Raw genomic sequence first — 15,115 nt, 5'->3', positions numbered from 1 at the left:
GACCTGAAAAGCTGGAGAAATAAAAAAAAGACTAGAAATTCTAATATGCTTTCTCACGATTTTCGTGCTGGTGTGGGTAAGGATGCGTAGGAAACTATTTTGTATCCTTTGTTAAACATAGTCCAGAGTCTAACCTATTTACTGAAAATATCTAGGATTTATACAGAACAAAGTATCTTGATGCGTTTAAAGCGTGGCAATAAAGAACGGGCTAATGCTTCGAGCTTTGATTGAGATTCCATGGAGGATACTTTTAAAAATATATATACATCTGGAATTTCCGAAGTTGGGCGGACCAGAAGATAGAAATGAAAGGCTTCCTATAGACGTTAGACTGGATCTCATCTGTCTTTTGACTGCTGGAATTGAGTGCCAGTTCCTGCAGTCAAAAGGACATCGATCAGAACGAACTGTTTGTGTCGCCAAAACAACTCTTTAGCTAAACACCGCATATTACTAGACTCACTCGTCTTCAAATAACATGTTTCTAAAAAAAAAACAATGGACAAACTCATCATTGAAAAAACGTTTCATATAAAAGTACCTTAAGTACTGGCACGTCTGGCTCTGCCTTCTGCAGTTACTGAGGAGCACTTTTTGATAACATTGGCACAGACGAACTTGCAAGGGGTAGCGGGACTGGGTAATGGCAAAAATACAGTTAACAGACGAGGAGATTGTGTGAAATGCGTTTGCTATTCTGACAGCTAAATAGGAAACCGCCATAAGGAGCTTTCCCAAAATTCACCATAACCTTTTAAGCAACTGATAAAGATATGTAAGATACAGGATTTTTTGTAAAACGGCTCCCCCCCTCCATCAAAAGAGATGCCTTCCATCGTCTTATGGACGTCCCTAAATCAGTTAATACATATTACGCCGCAGAGTAGCCGCATCATCGAGAAAGGTGAACTAACTACAATGATGATACGATGCATTAACTTACGACATAAAAGATCGTTTTATGGGTTTATCTGCTTCTAGTGCTCAGGCTAGCTAGATTCATATAATAATCTCTGAAATAAAGTACTATTTGCTATAATAAAATACTACTGAAATAAAATACCATACTATTAATTGAGGATGGTAGCGACCTATCTTCGGTTAAGTCGTCATAGCGCTGAGACTACAACCTAAACAGGTATAAATGCAGAGCGTACGGGAAGTGCGAACGCAGCATTAAGAAGGTAACGGAAATTTGATGGCGTCAAAGGTAAGTTTTTTTTGCAAATTTAACTTCTGCAGACTCTTGTCTGAACCATATATTTCGAAATGAAAAAATAATTGGCAAAATTTTTTGTAGAGGAAAAGCAGTACTTCAAAAAAAAAAAGTACTTTCAAATATGAACCGATCATTGAAGTTCATTTTTGAAGATATTTTTACTTCGTTCAAATTTGCAAGGCAAAATAGGATAAAGAATTGCAGGGAAGTCTCTTCTGAAGAAGTCAAATTTCAGTTAATCTTCCATTGGTGTGTACAACTTTCCGAATGGTTTGTAAGGCCTTCATGTCTAGTTGAATTATTGTACGTGAACAAATATTTATACGTTTTTAGGAAGTAAAAACTATTTTAAATAAATTTCCCTGGCGTATGGGATGTACGAGGTGTTCACAAAGCAACCCAAACTACCAAATATAAGCTAGACCTTTTAGTTTTTTAGGTCAAATATTTTCCGCGTTGTATAAAGACTAGTAACGCTGCCTCGCATTGCATCGATGGTCATCATAAAATGTATCATTTTAAAAAACGAAGTTTATACAAGACACCCTAATCTGACAAATATAATGAAATCCGGCTTGTGTTTATTTAAATGTACAACAAATGTGTTCCATCTTCTTTTGAATTTAGATCGGTAAGCAAAGCTGTTTTTTCCTGGGCTAAATTTTTCTCATTTCACACAAAAAGTTCGTTTCACACAAAAAGTTCGACGGATCGCACAGCTGCGATCTTCGATCGCCGATCTAAGTAGTACACGTACGATGAAAGGTCAGACCACGTCGTTGGCCAACTAATATTGTTACCTTGATTTTTATTAAAAGTGGATAAACAACGTTTTGCCGTTACGGTAGGGCTCCTTTGCGTGCGTCTATTACCACCAAGTTGGAAGTTCTGTACGTTCTCGCAATGTTATAACACCACCTTGGACATGTAGCACAATTTGCTGCATCATTTAAATGCTTCCGCTTGTCTAGGAAATGTTTGCGACGAGAACATTACCGCAAGCTGTTAATTTCGTTTTCGTCACTTCGCGAGCGATTCATAATTAGACGTGATCGAATGAAACCTTCGATGCAATCCCGCGTACCCGTGATCATGGCCAAATTAAAAAAAAATTAACAAGAAAAAACACTTTCGCCATCGATGTTCCGTTTACCGATTGGTCCTTAATCGAATCACACTTGTAGAAGTCGTACTGGCCGAAAAGACTAAGTTGACACCAAAATAGTATACCTACTACGATATCGGTCCAAACGTATTTCAGGTCACCCTAGATATATCAATAGAATTACGGTTATTGTTATAATTTCTTACTACAAGTGTTACTATCACTAGACACTCGTTTCCGTAGATCGATATCAGTCACTCGTAATTTTTCAATTCATTATTAATTAGAGAGGAGCTCGGGTGGGTAAAATAGTAATGCGAGTGCGTACATATTGTCATCAGCATCATAATCATTAAATGTAAATGTTTTTTTCGCGTTTTTTTGTTTCTTAGGCTTATTCATTGCATCTATATAACATGTCTACTAAGGCTCATTTCATGTATTTGTATTTGTTGTGTATCGTCATTCATAGTTAAGCTATTTCATTAAATAGTTATGCATTAATGTACCATAACCTTTCAGTAAAATAATTGTATGGATATTTATTTACGTCTCAGTCGTTGCCGCAAGCATCCGAGCATTTGTTCTTTTCTTTCCGACAGTCAAACTCCAATGTCCAAAATCCAAAAAAAAGGACCAATAAGGATCATCATTAACTTTCGTCTCGCAACGAACGACGCAATACTACAGCTATTACCACAAGTCAAGTAGCACACGCGATTTACTTGCAAAAAACGCCTCGCCCGCACAGCGCGCTGTGTTTTTTCAGTCTGGTTCATTACCCCATCTTATCTTATACACGTCGTTCAGCTTATCCATTGTAATACAATCGCATTTGTCTATACTATTACCTCACGATTTTACGATAAGATATCGTCGTCTGGTTTTCCACGCGCCGCTCGTAGCTGGCGTCGATCTGCTTGCACTGCCGTTTTTTTCAATAGTGATCTTTCTTTCTCTCCGCTTATATGCGTAGACCCGTACATTTCGATCCATATTTTTCCCGGCGTATTGTGTTCTGTTTTGTTTTTGTTCCCACATGGAGCCTAGCTGTGATCATATCACTTCATCCCTCCCTTTCTGCGGGGCTTGTTACAGTTGGTAACTCGCATAAGCCACTGCAATCTTTAATTGTACAAAGCAAACCGATAGCTGCATGTGACATCACTGTTTCTACAATCAATCAGCTGTTCAACAGGGCGAAACGGTGAAGCGACTTCTGCTAGCATATGCCGTCACCTCCCCGCTTGACGCAACCGGTTGAGACCAATGATTTCATTTAACGTTTTCACTCCTTACACGTACCTTCTTTACTCAGACACTGACATCTATGCTCATGCAATCACGCATATCGTGCATATACACGCAAGCACACATATCGTCCCACGACTTCGTTAGCTTTGTCCTACAACCATGTATCATTAATTTACACTCTTTAATGCTTTTCGCAATCTGACCGTCCAGGAGTCTCAACCAAGTCCTCACTCTGCGGCTAGAGCGGGTCGCGTTCTATCGACCGTTTTCGCTATGTCTCACCGAGTCCCTGTGGCAAAACAGCTTTTACTGCTGGTCCATGATCAAGTTGAGCTTCACGCGCATCATTTATATATCGCTGACATCACTTGAATTTTTGCTGAGACGCCTGGGCTTGCGAGGTCGCCGGCTTGTTCGAGCCACAGTACCCTCCGCTACGTGAAGAAGATGATGTTGTCCTTTTTCGTTCGTGGTCTTCTCGTCGTTGGCTCACAATGCTAGTGATCGAAGAGGTTCGTTTTCTTCCAGTTTCAGCGGCCCGCTGTTGCTGATGCTGCTTCGCCGCGTCTTGTCGCCGACGCTCAAGTACCGCTTGCATCTTTTCGTACTCTTCCGGCTAGGCGAAATTGTTTAAGAGTAGTAAGTACTGATTGCAGGTCTGCTAAACCCTTTACAGTTAGGTGGCTAATATCCTAAAGATTGTAAGAGCTAAATTTGAAATGTTATCTTGATCTGCTTCCATTGTTTTATGCTATTGTCAACCTATGCTAACCGATAAGAGAAAGTATACTGGCACTGAAAATGTACAAACGATTTTCTTACCGGAACCTTAAAATCATCCAGGGTTCTGTACTTTTTCAAATAGGACTCCAAGCGCGGATCAACCTGGAGAAGATGCGAATCCCTATAAAATTTGCGGAAAGCCCAGAATTTCTCGAGGCCGTAAAGCTGGTTATCTTCAGCATCACAGGCAACTTCTTCTTGGAAATCTGCGTACAGGTCTGGTCGGTAGTGCTTCTCCAAGCCGTATGAGTACATACGGAAGAGGCACTCAAGACCTAAAATTAAACATTAAATAGAAACACGCTTAAAGGCGAGACACCAATAAAAAGTAGTGTTCGCTATAAAATGAAACGAAATTGGTATTGCCTATTTATAGACTGCATCCAAATAGAGAAGGTACTTAAATTCATGCGTTGCATGTGTTGACAGAAACATATCTAACGAACATGTTAATTTGATGTTTTTCGATGGTAATTTGATGGTGCTTAGGCCACAGGTTTAGCACGCAGCTTAAACCAGGTCAAGAATTCTTAAAAAAAAAAGCCTTCTCAATTCACTAATGACCTCTTAATATCAATGAACGAAACAACACTGGTAGGTCTAGACTTAAAATACACGCCGCTGCCGAAGATTCAGCGGACTTAGGCCCGGTAATGACACAAGAATTCCAAAAACCTAAGGACAAAAGGTCAATAAAGTGCAACAGATCCTAGGAAAAACTATTGGAGTTTATCCAGATTGTTCGATTGGCGACAGATTCTCTTTTCTTGGAAACAACTGCTAATTTGAAAATTTATTATGATTTCGATATTTTTGAACTTTTAAAAAACGCTGAACTTTCGAGCGCTATTTCTCATTGCGGATCTTCTGCTTTTCTTATAAAAAGTTTTCTCATTTTTTTCGATAACTACATATAAGCTAGCAACAACTTCAGCGTTTCTTGTGTCCACCCGCTTGAGCGGAGTAAAATGACCATGTTATGCAAATAGTATAGACCCAGCCTGTCTTACCATATCTGTAACCGTACTGGGCATCCTCCTTGGCGATGCGCCTGAATTCGTTGTACATGTTGCGGTTAAAGTGGTCACGTAGGAAGTACGACCAGAAGCGGAATAAAGTATTCATTTCAAGACTCTGGCCGATTCCAAGCCTCTTGCGTTCTTTGAGACTCTTGCTTTTGAACCGGTGATAGGCCTGCTGGGTGAAGCCATTGTCTTTGAGTAGAGCGTGCGATGGATGCTCAAACTTTGGAAGTGAGTTTGGTATTGAACCATAACTGGAAGCCAGTGGAACTTTTGGTATTTCTGTTCGGAGTTCCTGGGAGAAGCTACCCCTACGCGAAGAATGATCGTCATGTTCCTTTGTGTCAAGAATCCAGCCAACATGAAACTCTTCTGGAGGGTTTTCACCATGTCGAGTCTTTTGTTTTCGTGGAGTTTTCTGATCAACCGGCTCGGTTGTTTTATCTTTAACTACCGGGTAAAAACGTGGCACGACGCTCGGATCCTTACAGAACCGAGGCGTTCGGCCAGGTGTCATTGGTGCCCGCGTGCTTCTAGGTGTCGAAATCGGCGCGGCAGCTGGCTGAGTTTTTACAATGCTCCCAACTTCAAATGGATCCTGAGTAAGCGCATAGGGCGGCGGCGGCGGAGGCGGCGCTTGTCCATTTGCCTTGCCGCTTTTTTTTGAATCCTCTTGATCCCTTTCGACGAGTTCGACAGTTCTGTGCAGAAAACAGGCAGAGTTCATTAGAGGTACTATCTAAACTGGTAGTATTTAGTTTGGCACGTGCTTAACCTAAGCAATAATCTATATATGTATATATATTATTGCTACCGTTATACCATCACATTGTAATAATCAATAAATCAGTTAAATGTTTCTGTAGGCAATTAATGTAACGGCAACGCTTACCGAACATCTATTGGGAAGCCTCGAAAAAGGACTCAGAGATAGCAATAGGGGTGGTTCATTAAGGAACAAGGCAACATGCGATGGGACACAAAATAGGTTGTCAGAATTTCCTACGTTTTGACGTTGGCAGGGGGAACTGCTTTCCGCTTAAGGGGTGTGAGGTCAGCGAGGGTATCATTCTCGTTCTCGTCAACGGCTGAAGATACATACTTGTATTGCATATTCTCGTGATGATAAATGTTGTTCCAGAGGTCTTCTTCGTAATAATATAGCCCGTCATTGATCACCTGCGCTAATTCCTGGGTCATCTTCGTTCTAGAAGTGAAGTTGGCTGTGCGGTCAAACCCCTCGTGTTTCTTTGCGCGACCCACCGGGGGTGTCTGCATAACTGCAATTGCAAAATCCACGTAAGCTGCTTTAAAAGTGTGTTATTTTCACACGGATGTTCACTAAAGCGGAGCCGTATTTGCGATTATTGATTCCTATAAGAAACTGCATGTATTAATGGCCGATAGAGTGCATCAAATAAGTGTGTCGATTTTTGCGTTCGGTATTGTCATTAGGTTTGCGATGAAGGAAACGTGCTACACCCAGTTTCGAGCCAGCCACCCTTAGTTTAGTATGCTGTCATCTGCAAACTGCCCCTACCGATGATAATTTTGGATATTTCTTCGTCGTTGATTTCATAGTCGTCTTGTGCTTCTTCATCTGAATTCCAGTCTTCGGTAAAACGATTGCAACGGCCTCCTTCATGAGCGAGATCTTCATCGAGTTGAAATTCCAATTCTTCCTTCTCATCTTCCATTGGTGGATTCTGCGAGGCGTTGGGACTTTTCGCTTCGTCAAGTGCGGGCTAGATAGAGTAAGTAGCAATGCACACATAAGAGCGGACCAAAACTAGCACGACTAAGCGAATATCTACTGCTAAAACGTGATCAATTGAATCCAATCAATTATACTATAAAAAAAGTTACTTGCATTCTCATATATCTAATTGAATAAAGCTAATGTTTCGCACTATATTATGAATTTAGGCGCAACTATAAGAAAAAATATTTTATAATGGACACTAACCGTTGGTTCTTTGGACCGACTTTTATCACGGCTGCGGCGTTCTTTCCTAACTTCAGTCCAGTCTTCCCGAGCTTCATCAGTATCTCTAGAATCCTTGTTCTCTGTATCCACATCATCGTTTTCCTTAGGCATGTCTGATTCTGTGTAAGTCAAAAACGGAAAAACAGAGAAAAAAAAAAACACGATTACGCTTTTTCAGCACCTCTCTTCCGCATCCGCGACTCTATCATACGACGTAGCATGATATAAAATTGCAATAAGAATACCGGGCCTAACGCTGCAACACTGCATCCTGCCAGATACTAGCCAGCTAGGTGGTATCGCTTCATCGGCGCTTTCAATAGACTTTCTTCCTGCGGAACAGACGACTTCGTCTAAAATGAAACAGTTTAATAAGCCTATTCTGAAAATCACTTTTTACAGAAATTTCGTGAGCGACCCATCGAAGTGGGATAGAATGAGCTAATAGATGCTTTAACAGGCCGACTAGCGAGGAATTCCCTTGAGATGGCCATTAGCCGGCTTGACCAAACAAGAGAGAGCACACTAAAACTTCAATTATAAGATGACTAATGTATTGCATCTCCGACTCAATGTGGTTTGAAGTTACTGCTCAGACAAGACGTTTATTGTTTGTAGAAGTTTTCTGCGTCCATGGAACAAGAAGGAAAGTACTTCACATGGAAAAAGTAAGTATGTAGCTATCTGCCACTTCCAATAAAAGAATATAATAGGAACCTTATTGATTTTCCAATAAATACTTCGGTAATACCTGTGTGAATACAGTTTAATAATGCTCCATTGATACTAGTTAAAAACAGCGGTGTTCTAAGTACCGTAAACACTTTCTTGAAAATAATAATATTGAAATTTTCGAACTGCTTTGCCAAGCACAAAAGTATTATAATTCACGTAAGGCTTCCATCATATACGTATGAAGATGGCCAAAAGGCAGATTGACTGAGAGATGAGTGGAGCTACTGCTCTGAAATTTCCACTTAATTTTCCCACAACCACTAATCACATGCAGTTTGGGTTATTGCCGGCGAGTTTAAACCGGCCGCAATAAAAAAACCATGCTTTTCATTGCTTAGCACCCAGTTCATTATCGAAACAGACGGCTATTAACAACGCTCTTCAGTCCTTAGCAAAATTAAATTTGTCTCTTTTTCTGTCACATAGTGCAGTATTATTTTAAACAGCGACGACAAAAACGAGCTGATACAGAACTGCTTCTGAGGCATATGCCCATGAGTACAATCAAGCACCCCCTTTGACAAAAGATGGAATAGCATTTTTCGTCTTAGTGTATTGTATCTTACCGAAAACGTACTATACTGTACGATAAAAACACACAAAAAAACGCTAATAGTTTCGTTACACAACAACAACGACAACGACAACAACAACAACATGAAAAACATCATAAAAGGACCCCAATATATTCTTTTCTCGAGTCACATGATCTGATGCTACAGAGGACAAGATACTTGCAAGCGGTTCAAAAGTGAGCACAACAGGCGTCACTCACAATCAATAATCAATCGGTTATTAATGTCTTTATCTTTAGGCGTGAATGAATCAATCAACCAACAAATCGATTCCTATTACGAGCAACCGAAATGATCGCTAAACGCCAACGAAAAGGACAACATCGTCTCTGGGTGTTAATCGTGAGTTCGGAGAATGACGTAGACAATGCTTGATAGCTGTTCGAGCGGTCAATCGCGCCACGGCCGGCATCGCCTCGAGGACTAATCACACGCGGCTGTGCGCCATTCTTGTTCATTATCGGCTTATCAGCTATCAGCATCAGCGGCGATCACGGCAACAAAAGGGATATGTACTTATCGACCAAACTACTATATTGCAGCATTAGTAATAGTATGGTATTACACAATGAAACGCCCTCACAACCCTACAGCAAAAACGCTACCCCTATATATTACATATATGTAAAAACATACGTAATACATAAACAGCACATAACGAAGGCTTCCGTCGATGACCACAAGCGATTTTAGTGACGTTTACGAAAAATCGTGACGAGTTCAAACGACTACTGAATATTAATGTAAGGGCAGACGCTACTAAGGGCAACTGTCAGGTGGCATAACATCGTTCTCCTTTTTTTTTCATCCTAACAGAGGATCACAGTGAAAACACCAGATTAGCAAAACTTAAAACTTTATTTCTCTCTCTCGTTTTCTGCTTCAGTCGGCATTCATGTTTGTTTGTTTGTTTGTTTGTTTCTCAATATTTTTGTGGTTTATTCATTCGTAATATGTTTAGCACTTCTTCGACATGTTGTCATCATCATCATTCACCTCGGCATCTTCAATCGCCATCCCGCCTTTCCCCTCCCTTTGAATACCAGAAATGTCTCTACCGCCCCCTCTCGCACTCTTTCATTGCGCCATTTTTCTTTCAATTGAACTTTCTGTTTCGTGGTTTTTCTTGCGCGTTCGTTCGTTGTTGCTTCTTTCCTCTCACTAGCACTCGCCAGACTTTCGTCTTGCCGCTCTTCTAGTTTCCTTTGTGCCTACGTTCTGTTACCCGCCGCGCCATATTTCTCTCGGATAGCAACTCACGTTTCAATCATCTTTCTCGATATCGTAATCATCAGCAATAATATTGTTATAATTTATAATAGTTATTATATAGTAATAGTAGTATCAATGCAAGTAACTTTTGTTTTTATCTCGCGCATGGCAATACTAGTAAATCATAGAGTATGATAATATTCCACATTTATCATCATAAGGTATATTTTACTCTCATCCTCCGTTGTTGTTGTTGTTGTTGTTGTTGTTGTTGTTGTTGCTGTTGCTGTTGCTGTTGCTGTTGTTGTTATCGTTGTTGTTGTTGTTGTTGTTGTTATCGTTATCGTTGCTGTTGCTGTTGTTATTATCGTTGTTGTCGTTGTCGTTGTCGTCGTTGTTGTTGTTGTCGGCGGTTCATTCATCACTTTCTTTAAACAGTTTTGATAATACCGTTTAGATATACATGCATTTAATTATGTCTTACCTCCGCACATATAAAGGTTATTCGATTTCATGTAATAATTTGCATATACTTCATTTCAGTGTCTCCTCAACTACCGCGCAATTTGAAGTATGCATATTGAAGGTTTTTTTTTTCGCTTCATCTAACAACAACGAACCCCACCATCAAAGACGCTTTTAACTCACTGATCTTATGTTGTCGTAGGGCACACCTTAACATTATGTTCTGAGGTAGAGCGACCTCCTATGCGAGTTCCGTGGTCGTCGAAAACCCGTTCGTTTCTGTTCTAATGAGAAACGTCCGTACTTTCGTACCCGGTCAGCAGATTACTCTATATGTGTGTTGCTCGTAGCGGCAGCCCGACTTGAATCCTAAAAAAACGGATTCCTGCATTTTGCCTCAGTTCAAGCGCCCACCCACATGGAAAGGCGGTGGATTAGCTTGATATTGGCACTCGACCTCGTCGTTCTGTTATTTGGTTTTGCGCTCGCTATCTATTACGTATTGAGGCCTCGCGCTTTGCCTGAACCATCGTACAGGCTTCCGTCTAATTCTCCTAGCAAATAGTAAACCGACAAACCACATACTGGGAAATGGAGAGGCCATTTTTGGTTTAATGCTCGAGACGATTTTATTGAGTATAGACTATGCTAACAAAAATCCAGTGAAAAATTTATACACAGTAGATAAGACGTTGAAATGGAATCCAAAGCTTCTATAAAGACCAACGATGGAAGAATATTCAGAAACGCACTGCCCGCATCCTGAGAGGTACATTAGTGCTAAGAAACTAAACTTAAACCCTGTTAGTCTCTATGAATGGTTTAAGATCCTCAGCTCTCAAGTTGAAAGCAGTATCTTGTGTTTGAACGGTTAACCTATTGCGTTCAACGATTCGATCTGTTCTGTGGTCTAATACGCAAGATACGTTATCATTTTTTACTAATTGTGTGGGATCGTCTGTACAAAGGCCGTCTGTATATAATTCATGTCGTGATCTTTGCAGCTGCGCAACGTCTGTCGGTCGATTTGATCTAGATTCGTTAGCACCAAGCGTCATTTCGTAATTATAATATCGTAGCACTAAATTCTATACTTCCCAAATCGTGGGTATTCAAATGTGCTCCAAACGACAGAGGTCCTTGTTTTGCTTTGTACACGTTAAGCACCGTGTTTGCGAAGTTTTGCATCATGTCATTGCAGACATGCCCTTTTAATTAAAAATTTCCTAATCTGTCAGAGTTTTTGTCGCTATTGTTTCAGCTGTGCTGCTTGTTCTCAGCGTATTCAAGCACCTGTAGCTATAGTAAGGAGCAACTAACTAAGCACAGCTTAGACTGGAGCAGAGACTGCCATCACGTTGGTGAATGCGCTGCTTCGGAGTGTTGAATGAATCTGGTAGTCGTATTCAATGATTTTGTCTAATTTCCTATGTTTTAAATTCATCGGTATGCCTATATTGCCCCAGTAGTTTACACGTTACGTATCCAAGTAACTTCGCGATACATAGTGATGCCCCCCACCGCCCTCTAAATATCAGCTAAACGCAATGCGTCCGTACACTCGCTCATCTTCACAATGGCCTCTTCTGTCATGACTTGCTTTATGCAGATCCGTTGAAGACTTCTAGCTCCGGCCGACCTCGTTGTCCCACTAATACGATCATGCTGCCACGCACCCACTAGCATAACTTCTACCCATCGGGGCCATATACGTTGTCGGTAGTAATGATAGCAGAGGTTTTGTGTTACCGTTGACAAGATGCTGCTTGTCAAGTACCATCCTGGTAGTCATCACTATCCGTTTCACTACCACCATTATAAAATACGATCTATTTTTTTTGTTAATTAGTAATATCATTATAGTTTGTATTAATTATGTATAATTATCATCATCAGCATTAGCAGCAGCATATCATTATTAACACGATCCGTTGGGCTAAATCTGACGTCGTTCGTCTCCTTGCTCTCCCGCTATTTTTCCTTTTCCATTGTGAAACATTCATCTATCTTCGACTGTAAACGACTCGCTTTATACTGCTTGTAATATTCGTGTGTATCCACGTAAAAAACGTTATCATGGAGATACCCTTAATAAACGACGCGAATAAAATCGATTGATTTGTGGTATTTGTCAATTCCATTAACCGGTCAGCCAATCAATCATCACTTCAATGATCAACCCGCTCAAATGTCTTAGTCGGCTCAGATGTGTCAGCCTGATAAATTTCCTACGTGGGAAAGACGTAACGACGAGATCGATTGGACGAGAGGTTCTTTACGCGCTGTTCCCGTTTACTCCCACTTGGTTAGGATCTGTTCAGGGATTTTCACTCAGCAGTGAAAATTTGATCGTGTATATATATACACACACACACACACTGTGGTCATCGATTTCATTTGATTTCCAATTTTTCATGAAATTGCAGTTATTAAACTGCAATAGTTTTCATTCTTCCATCAATTATAATCATGACTTCTGTCGTTGTTTCTATTATATATATTATATTTCAAATTAATAATAATAGTACTAGTAAGCAAGTGAGAGGTTATCGTCATTACCCATTGCGCCATATTCATAGGAAATAATCGCATTATGTAGTGATAACAATTGCCACGGTCGTTGCTGCGTGATAATTACATTTTCAAATAGACTTTTTGAGACAGTTTCATTAGCCTCTGTGGTGTTTGCATCTTTTTTTTTTTTTATTTCCACACTTCCTGCGGTGCTGGCTGGCAGAGACAGTTCGCTGTACGACCTCCAGGATCCGGCGCACCCTGTGCCGTCGTCTCAAATCTGCCGGCCAAACAACCGCTGCCAAGTCATCGGGACACTTCTCATTCGGTCGTTCTCATCTTCGTTCGCCTCTTTCAAATGACTTTGGATAACAACGCCTCAAAAATACGTAACCACTCGTTGACCATATATCGCCGTTTATTCGGCGAAGTTTACCAAAATCTAGTGTCACTACTGAGTAATAGGAATTATAATACGATCAGCAGCAAAAACGAAGTGTCCAAGAAGCAAACATATCCTCCATATTTGTTTGTTGTTGAGTTGGTTTAGTTGAAATTAATAATAATATAATAATGAATACTTATAATAATAATAGTGAAAAATAATGAATACTCCATGTTTCTATTTTCTTTTCTTAACCTCGTTCAGCTTCGCTTGTTCTTATCATTTCTATCACCACCGAACAATCATAGAAAACAATTAGGGGTAGTATCTGACCTATGTTCCACATTCATGTAATATTACGTTTACTCAGCTTACATTTTTTAAAACGCTGCCAATAGTTTCTCTTAAAAAAAATTTCCTGTTTGTTAACCCGCATCCGTGAAGACAAAAACAATATAAACGCTGGTTTTTGACTAAGAGTGCAGCATGTCTAAAGGCGGACGAAGAGAAATTACCGGAAAATAAATCCCACCCAAAAAACACCCAAGTACTATTAAACACCTTCCATTGTCGTTGGCCATTTAAACAGTGTAAGCTTGCTGCTGTAACGATCGTTGATTTAAAGAAACGACCCTCACACTTCTTTCTGATCAAAAATGCTTAAAATCCTGCCTTCCTACGTGACGCCATGAGATCCTGAGGAAGCAGCCCGCACCTGTTTATAAACTCAGCTGCACAGTTCCATCCCACTATAATCTCAAACCAGCAGCTGCCCACAGATGTCTCATGAAGTCGTACACACGCCATTCCGCATTTCTTGTCACAACAAAACGAATCCGTGGACACCTGTTACTACGTGCTACATCAACCTGACAGACCGCGATCTTCTACTCTTGTCGTTCTAGGCTTACTATCAGGGATAGTTATTAGGCAGTACTCCAAGAACTTCATTGGTTGTCTTGGATATCAATGATCACGAAATGAATCAGGAATTCCAAAAATTCAAAACGCGCATGGCGGGTATTCCTTGGGATCCCGCTTAGTAAACATCGATAAGTAACAGATAGCGTCAATCGCTATTTCGTAGAAAGTACTTTGCCTTATCCACGAGTTCTTGAAGACCAGGTTTCACAACAAAGACACACAGCTAAGACAGACATCTTAGCTGAACATGAAGTTGTCCGAAACACCTCCGCTCCGCTATTACTAAAATGCCTGTTTTTGTTATACCTCGGCCTTCATGGTTACTGTAGATCGGACTTCTTTATAGTAGATCTACTACAACGGCCATCGACAAAAAGCCCATTACTATGAAGACAAACATCTACGTAAGCAAGCTCTTACGTATTTCGTTACACGTTCCAATCACGATTCGGATGCGACGTGTCGTACCTCACCGTTATTGTTACCGTACATAACCTCTACAGCTATCCAATTTTGATAGAAACATTGATGATTGAGCAAGACATCGCCCGCCAGACAGAGTGGAGTTTTAAAAACAATACGCTGTCATGCAGAACGCCAATTTGACTAAAATGGCGAGGCTATACTGAATTGGATAAACGTAGGTGCTCTTTGTTCTTCCAGCAGTTAATCTTGAGCTCAACGAGAAGAATTACGGTTCTTGTGGCATCGGAAATGTACCCCAAGGCGGCCTTTCTTCCTCAGCGTCATCATCGCACGGCCGTCACTAGGGATTCAGCTAGCTTAACACGTATACTCGTCATTACATCAGCTAGAAAGAACGCGTAGTAAATATAGGTTACCCTCTAGGCGTAAAATCGAGTATCTTTTATCTGTTTATATTGTCATTATCGTATATCGATAAATTAAATCACATCTCTCATTTCACAAAG

General features: G+C 40.5%; 1 protein-coding gene across 7 annotated transcripts in view; it reads right to left on the bottom strand.

Moving 5' to 3' along the window:
* Nucleotides 1-1,774: 1,774 nt before the first annotated feature.
* Nucleotides 1,775-15,115, bottom strand: part of larp (La related protein) — a 47,448-nt gene continuing 34,107 nt past the window's right edge. For 6 of the 7 annotated variants that reach the window (XM_086984625.1, XM_086984619.1, XM_086984635.1 and 3 more), the window contains exons 11-16: nucleotides 7,353-7,492; nucleotides 6,927-7,131; nucleotides 6,393-6,666; nucleotides 5,375-6,087; nucleotides 4,404-4,639; nucleotides 1,775-4,197 (exon numbers count right to left, since the gene is read on the bottom strand). In XM_086984625.1, coding sequence (XP_086840751.1) covers nucleotides 3,946-4,197; nucleotides 4,404-4,639; nucleotides 5,375-6,087; nucleotides 6,393-6,666; nucleotides 6,927-7,131; nucleotides 7,353-7,492 — 1,820 coding nt within the window. In that variant the 3' untranslated portion in view covers nucleotides 1,775-3,945. The remainder of the gene's footprint in view (nucleotides 4,198-4,403; nucleotides 4,640-5,374; nucleotides 6,088-6,392; nucleotides 6,667-6,926; nucleotides 7,132-7,352; nucleotides 7,493-15,115) is intronic. The other variant, XM_022788448.2, reaches the window with a different exon arrangement.

This window comes from Varroa destructor, unplaced genomic scaffold, assembly GCF_002443255.2.
Source record: "Varroa destructor unplaced genomic scaffold, Vdes_3.0 BEIS01000001.1, whole genome shotgun sequence".
NCBI classification, from domain to species: Eukaryota; Metazoa; Arthropoda; class Arachnida; order Mesostigmata; family Varroidae; genus Varroa; species Varroa destructor.
The sequence above is the reverse complement of the archived record's forward strand: the minus strand, read 5'-3'. Positions and strand labels throughout refer to the sequence as shown.